Source organism: Hylaeus anthracinus, unplaced genomic scaffold, assembly GCF_026225885.1.
Source record: "Hylaeus anthracinus isolate JK02 unplaced genomic scaffold, UHH_iyHylAnth1.0_haploid 11981, whole genome shotgun sequence".
In the NCBI taxonomy this organism is placed as follows: Eukaryota; Metazoa; Arthropoda; class Insecta; order Hymenoptera; family Colletidae; genus Hylaeus; species Hylaeus anthracinus.
In genome coordinates, this window is record NW_026534329.1 from 8,212,856 (window position 1) to 8,224,078 (window position 11,223).

Sequence of the window (11,223 nt, forward strand, 5' to 3'; positions counted from 1 at the left end):
GCACAGGACACTCTAGCCCCTGGTAGCTTTGCCCAATACCCTCTAGCCCCTCACAGTTGAGCCTAGTACCCTCTAGTCCCTCGTAGCTGAGCCTAGTACCATCTACCTTCTTGTAACTGAGCACAGTACACTCTAGCCCCATGTAGCTTAGCTCAATACCCTCTAACAAATATAAGTATCGAAGAACCTATATGGCATAAGATAAACAATGAAAAAATAAAGAAAGACATTAAAAGAAAAAGAGAAATTGGAAAATAGTAGTAAACACATAGTAATGAAATAGGGGACTCAGTCTCCATTCACCTTAAACAATAAACAACAAGGATCATATTACTCTCCTCGCTGGCACCCCCAGTGTTGGGGATACCCATCTTGCATTTATCCAGTCAATTCTGTCTTGCACTTATCCAGTCTTTACTGTATTCCATTCCCACACCTCCACCCCCATAGCTCAACACCGCCCATATGCCAAGACGTCGAATAGGCATGTTCTTCTCTCCCAGTTCTTTCAAAATTTCCTCTTTCCTAAACTCCATATTTGACCCATTACTGCTTCAGCTTTCACCACCCTGTCCCATACCTGAGCCTCGTTCTACAATATGTATTGATATATATTGATATGTACATACCAATATATATCAATACATATATTAGGTTGTCCAGAAAGTTCGTGCCAATTTATAAGGAACATTCAAAAACACGTTTGAATTTTACTATATATTTATTGAATGACATAGGTGCCATTTTGTTCCAAAACCTTTTCACCTTTTAAGGGATGTATGTTATTTGTTTTCAACCACTTCGATATATTCAACGTGTACCACCTACCAAAAATTGACATGGACTTTCCGGACAACCCAATACATATATACATATATGTGTACGTCTATTCGTACGTCTATAGATACGTCTATAGTTTATTGCATCGGACACGAAAAATTCGTAAACTTGGAGCTTCTTGTAGGGATGTACTCTTCATTTCTTTTTTTAGGTTTTTTTATTTGTTTTATTTCCTTGAAAGACAATCGATGAGAAGAGAAGGTGCGACGATTAGAATTTTGTAGAGTTTACTCCATTCGTCTTCTAATGAAACATTATTTTAAACTGGTACATCTGAAAAAGAAACGTCATTGATTACACCGAAATAGATTTACGATCTTTCATTTATTAATAATCTTATTTCTATTGTACCGAAAATAAAATGTATCGCGAATGTTTGTACGTCTATTTATTCTATTTGTTATGGTGGTTCAAACTGAAGCTCATTAAATGTGTTCGTAAAGCGTTAATAATATGCAAGTTTAAAATATTCCTACATGCGTGTAATGAACATCCTTGAATTCATTTTAACAATCTTTCAGTAACATCGAAGTAACTTTAATTTAATACCAAATTGGTTTAGGCAATGAACGACTAAGGTACTGTTTCTTCGGTGTGAAATTGTTATTATATATATTTATTAGAAGACTGAAAATCAAAGTTCATTCGAAGCATACATTGCTTGATTAAATTTTAAGATACGAGAGTATTGTCTTAAGAAAAGCTAGTATTTTTATTATATAATATAAAGGAAATAGAAATTTAATATACATAATAACTTACCTTCTTCTTCAGAATCAGATATTAGTGTAGCCTGCAACGAACTTTGTTTGGACAATGTTCTACCATGAAGTCGTGGTCTAGAAGGCGGGGACTGTTTGTTCCAGAGAGCTTCAAGTTGGTCAAAATGTTGTGACTGAGCAAGAGCTGCCTGCTCTGGACCAAGTCCAGACGGGCTATTTGTTAATCCAACTTTACTGAAATCATCCATGGAAGCGCTTACACTAAATCGTCGTTGTAAATTTTCCACCGAAGACGCTGATATCCCTGAGAAAAATATTATCAATTAAAAATCCATCAAAAACACAATTCCTCTTCTTAGTGGTTCAATATTTTGCGAATATTTAAATTGGAACGTGGTGAAGTATAATTACAGCGCATACATATTTTCTTTTATAGGATTAAATATTCATCACAATGATTCAGTATTATATTGACATAATACTTGTAACACTATATAGGGTGTCGCAAAAATGTTGGAGGTCCTTGAAGGGGGTGGTTCGGATGGTGATTTGAAACAACTTTTTCCTTGGCGAAAATGTTGTCCGAGGCTTCGTTGAGGAGATATTAACAGAAAACCCCGACCAATCAGAGCGCGAGCGTAGCGCGTAGGCTACGCCTACCGTGGGCGGTCCATCGGCATACTCGCCCTCTGATTGGTCAGTGTTTTCCGTTAGTATCTCTTCAACGAAGCCTCGGACAACATTTTCGCTAAGGAAAAAGTTGTTTCAAATCACCTCCACTCTGTATATACAGGGTGTCCTAAAAATGTTGGAGGTCCTTGAAATGGGTGGTTTGGAAGGTGATTTGAAACAACTTTTTCCGTAGCGAAAATGTTGTCCGAGGCTTCGTTGAGGAGATATTAATAGGAAACCCTGACCAATCGGAGCGCGAGGATGCCGGTGGACCGCCCACGGTAGGCGTAGGCTAGGCACTAGGTGGCCGCCCTCCACTAACATCCTCGCGCTCCGATTGGTCGGGGTTTCCTGTTAATATCTCCTTAACGAAGCCTCGGACGACATTTGCGCTAAGGAAAAAGTTGTTTCAAATCACCCCCCGAACGACCTCGTTCAATGACCTCCAAGAGTTTTGGGACACCCTGTATAAGAGTCCCAATGGGAAAAGGGTGTTTAAAAAATCTCTACAGAACCCCATTTTTCCCCACTCTTTTCAAGGAACTCCAATATTTTTGGAATACCTGGTACAATACATACAAGGTGTCCTATTTTATTTTGTACACCATAATAACTCGAAAATATGGTGTTTTAGTAAAAAATGTTTCAACACAATTTTGACAAACCCTCTATGTCACCGATATACAGGGTGTCGCAAAAATGTTGGAGTTCCTTGAAAGGAGTGGGTCAGGGGGTGATTTGAAACAACGTTTTCCTTACCGAAAATATTGTTTCAAATCACCCTCCAAACGATCCCTTTCAAGGACCTCCAACAATTTTAGGATACCCTGTACAGTAAAGTCTCCATAAATGCACAAGCTCGGGACAGATCTTGTGCGTTTATAGTAGAGTTCGTATATTCTCTGATGTTTGCCGACGAGCTTCGAATGTAGAGAAGGACAGGGAATAAAGAAGAGAACGGAGCGAAAATACCAGAGTACATCGTTGAGACAATTTAATGCAACGGTGAAACCTTCTTATTATTAATTTTTTTGTTGCAAAACTTTCACCATCATATTCCTGACATTTTTCGGATTAAAATGAGCCCAAACACGATATAATTCGAATGATATTTACCATCCATCTTTTTTTAGTTAGTGCTCTACGATATATGCACAGATATATGATACATAATAAGTTGTTAAAAGTAAACATGTTGCGAATTACGTCCTGTTTGGGCTCATTTTAATCAGAAAAATGGCAGGAACATGATGATAAAAGTTTTTTAACAAAAAAGTTAATAATAAAAAAGTTTCACCGTTGCATTAAATTATCTCACAGATTAATCCGGTTCCAAATCATGTTTACACTGCTTGGCGATCGAACTCTGAAGCCTCTCAAGAGGTATACCTCCCAGTGGTGGAGCTGGTTTCTGTGCATTTATGGTAGAGAAAATTTGTGCATTTATGGAGACCTTACTGTATATCGAATTCAGCCATAAGAAGCTGATCATATAAATAGAAAATAAAACAAAGTTGCTTTTGAATATATCAGAACAATTAACAGTTTAAAATATTACACCATAATTAGCTGGATTAGCTGCTGGACAAAATACGAGATTACTTTCGCATCAACCCAATACATAACACAAAAGAACTTCGCGCAAAAGCCAACCTGATGTAAGATGGCCGTATTTCCTCTGCCACGTGTCGCTATCCAGCGATACCTCCTTCTTCAGCAGTCTCTTATTCGGTCTCTTTGGGCCAGCAGGTCTCATGTCTCTAATATCGCACCAAGGGGCAACGTAATCCGGCAACTTGACGTACTGCGCCGGGGTATTATGTAAACAGAGAATAGGCATGCACTTGTGCTCGAGAAGATGCAGCGCTAATCTAGAAAGGTCTGTGGACACCTCGAAGCCCACAACCGGCACGTGTAACATAATGCTGCTCAGAGAACAGCCCTTTTTCGTGTCCCAAATAATGAGACTCTTATCCTCGCTACCCGACGCAGCGAGGCTCCCGTCGCCTGACAATTTTACGCACGTGATGAAACCCAAATGGCCTTTCAGAGTGTGAAGATCTGATCCGGTGTTAATATCCCAAACAATGAGGTTAGCGTCCCTGGAGCCGGATACTACGATGGACTTGTCGAGGACGGAAACTGCGACGCAGGTTACGTGGTCCGTATGACCCACAAGAACCTAGAAACATTTATATTATTCGTTTCATTTCTTTTAAATTATGTTCTATGTTTTCATATTCTTAAAGGGTAACTCCACTCGGTCCCAGAGGAATTTTCCTTGAGGGACGTGCGTGGGGTGGGGTGGAGAGGGGAGGGGCGTGCCGGACCACGCCTTCAACGACAGGAGGATTCCGCCCCTTGCGGCGACTTTTGCCTCGGAGGGGCGCGGTGAATGTGAGGAGTCGGAGTGTGAGCTAACCCCGAATCCCGGAGGGGAACTGGTTTCTTTCGAGACGGGCCGACCACACGAGGTCTCCTTAGAACCACTGGGTCCTTGAGGAGCGCGTGGAAGATAGAGTGGGGAGGATCGGGGCGTGCCGGACCACGCCTTCAATGACCCCGACCGTATTGTGGGCGGTGCCCTCTTACGCTGTCCAGTGCAGAAATCTCCGGGTCTCCTGAGTCGGGCCGGACACGAGGACTCCGCCCCTTCCTGCGATTTTTGCCCTGGAGGGGTGCGGTGAATGTAGGGGGGAGGGTCGAAGCGTGAGGTGACCCCGACCCTCGAAAGGGGAAATGGTTTCTTTCGAGACGGGCCGACCACACGAGGTCCCCTTAGAACCACTGGGTCCTTGAGGAGCGCGTGGAGGATAGAGTGGGGAGGATCGGGGCGTGCCGGACCACGCCTTCAACGACCCCGCTCGTATTGTGGGCGGTACCCTCTTGCGCTGTCCGGTGCGGGGACCTCCGGGCAGTGATGGACATTCGTGGGATTTTTCCTGATCACGCGCATTGGAGCGAGCGTTGCAGTCCTCACTGCTGTATACACTTACTTAGAATTTAGGGTACTATTGGATCCCAGTAAGGAACAAAATATAATGTCCTCTTCTTTTCCTCGATGATTCTTGACGTGGACGGCTGCGGTTCATTATCCATTTTTTTTTAATTTCCCTTAATATTACACTTACGAAAACTAACACTCTTGTACTTAATTTGTCCGTTAAAAACTCGGGAAAATTGCACAAGCCCCTTAAATGCACCTCTGGCGGTTCGGATATATGTATGGTAGCAGACGACATGTAGCTGTGACGTCAGCTTACGCATGCGCAGAAAGGAATTCCACGAAGGAAAAATCCCACGAACGTCCATCACTGGCTCCGGGTCTCCTGAATCCATGTACCTATGTAGTTCCATGTAACCTCGGATTCTTCCCCAGGAATATCGGATAATATATATATAGCTGCCTTTTAATTTATCAATGAGCAGTTAAAATACAGTCAAAATACTCTAGCCCTTTAATTTATCAATAGACGCCATTTTTTGCAAAAAGGATTTTAATTTTCATTACTGGTGAATTTTGTTACATGTATATGGGATAAAAATTGTCACTTGAAAGTGAGAATTACTGCGGTACCTAGATCGATGGTCAAACGAAGAAGTTTATTTGTAATTAAAGAAATATTGAAACGTCAGTATTTAACCCTCAGTCGGTTGTTCTTAATAATTTTCTGTGACCCCTATTTGAACGTGTAATTTAATGTTTACAGTCATGCGAATAATTATAGTAAGATGATTGAAAAACGAACCTGCGATAATTTGCCACTGGCGAGTTGCCAGACTTTCAAACTCATATCTATGGAACCCGTAATCAAAGATCGAGAGTCCGGAGTAACCACGAGACAGGTAATGTCTTGGGAATGCGTCACCTGATACTTCTCCTCTGGGCCAGCTCCTAAGCTTACTATTCGTACTTGATTGTCACCTGTTCCACATACTGCAAACCTGAAAATTTCTTTTCGTTATAAGGTGAAATCAATTACATAATGCAACATTCTTAATGAGAGTAACCAAATGAAGTTATTGAGCTCGCTTTGGAATTGCAAAGGATTTAAAAAAATATATGTGTGTTTGGAAATTTCCCTTTAACTGTCATTCTCATTTTTAAGAAATTGAGTTTTACTTTAGAAAAAAACTTTCTAAATAACTTTTGTAGCGTCTCGTGAGATCTACAATGTAAAAAAGTTTCAATACAAAATGTTTATTGTTAAGAGATCTACGAATTTTTTTTAATTAGGCAACTGTTTATATATTTTTCCTCCAAGAAGAATTAAAAAATAAACTTTTTCGACAATTTCATATATATATATATTTTTTTTTAAATTGTTCATCTAAAATACTAACATACTATTTAACACACTATTTAGTAAATATTTGATAAATATACAGTCAGTCGCATAATTATCCGTACCTTGTATGGCTGTTAGAGAAATTTTTCTAAACTAAATGATAGGTTGATGTTTCCAAATAAATGTTTCATTATAAATATGCACATGAATAAACTTCATAAATATACAGGGTGTCCCAAAAATGTTGTAACACCTTGAAAGGGGTCGTTCGAGAGGTGATTTGAAACAACTTTTTCCTTAGCGAAAATGTTGTCCGAGGCTTCGTTGAGGAGATATTAACGGAAAACACTGACCAATCAGAGCGGGAGGATGCCTGTGGGCCGCCCATGGTAGGCGTAGCCTACACGCTAGGCTCGCGCTCTGATTGGTCAGTGTTTTCCGTTAATATCTCCTTAACGAAGCCTCGGACAACATTTTCACTAAGGAAAAAGTTGTTTCAAATCACCTCCCGAACTATCTCTTTCAAGGTGTTACAACATTTTTGGGGAACGCTGTATATATTTATAATGAAAACTTTATTTGAGAACGTCGAATCTGTAATTCAATTTTGATAAGTTTCTTCAATAGATAAAGAGGGTAAGAATACTTATGGGGGCCCACTGTATATTAGAAAAAAAACTGAAATAATTAGTAATTAGTAATTAGCAAATTAGTAAATAAATTTAGTAAAAAATGAAGTAAATGAGGGGTAGAAATGATTAGTGGCACGCACCTCATATCAGGAGAGACTGTGATGCAACGGCCTGGTCCACACACGGACTGAATTAAAGTTCCAGTATCGGCCGCCCAGACTCGAATTGCGCCCCCTCGGTCAGAACTCACAATTCTTCGGCCGTCGAACATTGCTGTTACCGACGTGACCGGTGCTTGATGTTTAAACGTTGCTACCACCAAGCCCAACGTCAAACCCCAAACGCGAACCGTTTTGTCTTCCGAACCTGTGTTTGGATACAGACTCTATTATATTGATGGTAATGATAATTTTAACACTTTACCGACCGGTAGTCGATTAATCGACTTTTTGTCTCCAACGCTCACCGACCGGTAACTGCTGTGGTAACTAGCAAGTTACCGGCCGAGCGGCTAAGCCGGTATTTATAATCTATACTATCTATACTAACAATATGACCTTGAAATGCTATCTTACCGGAAAAATTTGTTTGAAGATGATTGAATTATTGAATCGAAGAATATTTATATTTAAACATGCAAACAATGGACATACACACCTGAAGCGATGAATAAACCAGAAGCTGAGAATGCGATGCACGTAACGCTGGCAATATGCCCTTCGAAAGTAGAAAGCAATTCGTGCGTATTCAACTGCCATAGATTGACGAGTGAGTCGACTCCACCGGTGACCGCCATTGCTCCGTCTCTAGATATATCCAAACAAGAGATAGAGGCCGTGTGCGGATGCAAAGATTCTTGCTTGCCAGTTTTTTTAGGTTTGGAAAATGCTTCCTCTCCCCGGAAACTCCAATACGTTACTCGATTCTCGGCAGCCGTTATCAAAAAGTCGTCCTTTTCCGTCACCTAAAACAAATATAGACTACGATATCGACGATATTGTCAATGGAAATGCTGTTGCCTTAAAAAGTCGGGGACTTTGATTACTTTTTGTTTAGACTATTTTTCAATACGAATTCAAATTTCAGAGATAAACATCAGAGATATACGTCGGCCACTTTATAAAAATCAACTTGTATACAGGGTGTACCAAAAATGTTGTAACACCTTGAAAGAGGTGGTTCGGGAGGTGATTTGAAACAACTTTTTCCTTAGCGAAAATGTTGTCCGAGGCTTCGTTATGGAGATATTAACGGAAAACACTGACCAATCAGAGCGCGAGGATGTCGGAGTAGCGCACGCGGTGAGCGTGCGCTACGCGTTAAACGGCCGCACTCATACGCTACCACTAGCGCTCCACCGGTATACTCGCGCTCTGATTGGTCAGTGTTTTTCGCTAATATCTCCTCAACGAAACCTCGGACAACATTTCCGCTAAGGAAAAAGTTGTTTCAAATCACATCCTGAACCACCCCGTTCAATGACCTCTAACATTTCTTGAAACACCCTGTATAATACAGACAAGGTGTCCTATTTTAATTTGTACACCATAATAATTCGAAAATATGGTGTTTTAGCAAGAAATATTTCAACACAATTTTGACAAACCCTCTATGTCACCGATATACAGGGTGTTACAAAAATATTGGAGTTCCTTGAAAGGGCCGGTTCGGGGGACGATTGAAACAACGTTTTCTTTACCGAAAAGATTGTTTCAAATCACCTCCCGAACCACCTCGTTCAAGGTGTTACAATATTTTTGGGATACCCTGTATATACAGAGTGGAGGTGATTTGAAACAACTTATTTGAGCCGCAAAACTTTGAATCTGATATCAGAATTGCAAAATCAAAATGGCGGATCCAATGTGGCTGACATCTATATTAAAAAGTTATGAGATTTCTATGAAACTTGGTATTTTTGACTTTTTTGAACAGCAACCTTTGAATCTGATATCAGAATTGCAAAACTCAAAATGGCGAATCCAATATGGCCGGTCTGTGTTTTCCGTTAATATCTCTTCAATGAAGCCTCGGACAACATTTTCGCTAAGGAAAAAGTTGTTTCAAATCACCTCCCGAACCACCCCTTTCAAGGTGTCACAACATTTTTGGGACATCCTGTGTGCAGGAGGTAGTGTAAGAACCGGAAGGAGGGGGTAGGATGGGTCTCGCTTAGCCGCGAGAGGCGGGCCCTATTACTGGGTCCAGCCAATCCTGCCTCGAGCCTATGCTCCTACGGCTGAGCTCGCGCTACTCGGGCGCTGTGATTGGTCGACGGTTTTTCATTAATAATTCAAAAACGAAGCACCATACGACTTTTTTGCAAAGGAAATTTTCGTTCAGAATCGTCTCAGCTACCCCCCGTTTCCGGTTCTTACAACGATTCTGGGGCACCCTGTATGTGTTCTCATGAAACGTGTGACTAACGGAAAATTAATACAGCCTTTTTTATATACAAATAAATTTACTTTAAAAGGGCTCAAAATTAATTTCTCCACGCAATACAAGCGCTAAGAAACAGAAAATACCCTTACTTTGACTGAAGTAACGTCCGACGATGGATTCGTGGATAACGTCCTCGTCAATCTTCCACTGTGCATATCAAAAATGGAAACCTTGCCATTGGTTCCACCAACGATCGCTCTTCTACAATCTTTCGCCAGACAAATACTTTTTACTACACCCTGATGGCCTCTGAGCGTGTGAATCTCCGTTCCCGTGGCCAAAGATCTCAAGTACAATTTCTGGTCCTCGCAGACAGCCAACAGGAAAACAGAATCCGCTGATACGTCCAGCATCGTCACAGGCGACGGTAAAACGATGCACTTCAACATGGTGAATTTCTTTAGACACCATAAACAGACGGTACAGTCGGAAGAGCCAGATACAAGAATCTCCCCAGCAGAATCGACGCGAATCGAGTTCACCGGGCCTCTATGGTGGTCGACTCTGGTCAGAACCTCGCCGTTCTGCAAACTTGTCACGATAATTCTCGAATCCTCACCTCCACTAAACGGAAAACAGAAATTTTCGTTTATGTGGTGATTCTACTTCACGAGTGTTTCGGTATGAGTTGGTTCAAATCGTTCAAAGACAGTGGATGTAGAAAGCCAAAGAAAGAATCGAGTCACCTTGCCACTGTAGGTGATCACACAGTTGTTGAACATTTTCTCAAAATTGCTAGCAGAACGTGTCTAATAACACGTATCGATTGCTGATTCGAAAAGCTATCGAAGCTTGAGAACAGTCAACTTGCTAAAACCTAAGTTGCATTTTCAATTATAAAATTTACTTGATCGACAACAGAAAATAGTTTTCACGGATAATGTTTTGTCGAAAACAATTTTGACAAACCCTCTATGTCACCGATATACAGGGTGTTACAAAAATGTTGAAGTTTCTTGAAAGGGACGGTTCGGTGGGTGATTTGAAACAACTTTTTCCTTACCGAAAATATTGTTTCCAATATTTTCCATAACTCCAATATTTTTTAGACACCCTATACATCGGTGACATACAAGTTTTGTCAAAATTGTGTTAAAACATTTTTTGCTTAAACACAATATTTTCGAGTTATTATGGTGTACAAGTTAAAGTAGGACACCTTGTATGATTATACATTTTTGGGACACCCTGTATAATACATACAAGGTGTCCTATTTTAACTTGTACCCCATAATAATTCGAAAACATGGTATTTTAGTAAAAAATGTTTCAACACAGTTTTGATAGACCTTCTATGTCACTCATATACAGGGTGTCCCAAAAATATTGGACTTCCTCAAAAGGGGTGGTTCGGGGAGTAATTGGAAACAACGTTTTTTTTACCGAAAATATTGTTTCAAATCACACCCCGAACCACTCCTTTCAAGGAACATCAATATTTTTGGGACACCCTGTATATGAGTGACATAGAAGGTCTGTCAAAATTGTGTTGAAACATTTTTTGCTAAAACACCATGTTTTGGAGTTATTATGGTGCACAAGTTAAAATAGAACACCTTGTATGTATTACACAGGATGTCCCAAAAATATTGGAGTTTCTAGAAATGGGTGGTTTGGGAAGTG

At 40.5% G+C, this 11,223-nt stretch overlaps 1 protein-coding gene and 1 long non-coding RNA gene across 3 annotated transcripts in view; one reads left to right on the top strand and one right to left on the bottom strand.

The window, feature by feature from the left end:
• Positions 1–225, top strand: part of LOC128885485 (uncharacterized) — a 294-nt gene extending 69 nt beyond the window's left edge. Inside the window, exon 2 of the long non-coding RNA XR_008459619.1 lies at positions 57–225. This is a non-coding gene — a long non-coding RNA (uncharacterized LOC128885485). The remainder of the gene's footprint in view (positions 1–56) is intronic.
• Positions 226–690: 465 nt separating this feature from the next.
• Positions 691–11,223, bottom strand: part of LOC128885435 (protein qui-1) — a 38,381-nt gene continuing 27,848 nt past the window's right edge. For both annotated transcript variants that reach the window (XM_054139484.1, XM_054139483.1), the window contains exons 14-20: positions 9,690–10,164; positions 7,813–8,119; positions 7,296–7,521; positions 5,984–6,179; positions 3,888–4,416; positions 1,603–1,866; positions 691–1,113 (exon numbers count right to left, since the gene is read on the bottom strand). In XM_054139484.1, the coding sequence (XP_053995459.1) occupies positions 1,100–1,113; positions 1,603–1,866; positions 3,888–4,416; positions 5,984–6,179; positions 7,296–7,521; positions 7,813–8,119; positions 9,690–10,164 (2,011 nt within the window). In that variant the 3' untranslated portion in view covers positions 691–1,099. The remainder of the gene's footprint in view (positions 1,114–1,602; positions 1,867–3,887; positions 4,417–5,983; positions 6,180–7,295; positions 7,522–7,812; positions 8,120–9,689; positions 10,165–11,223) is intronic.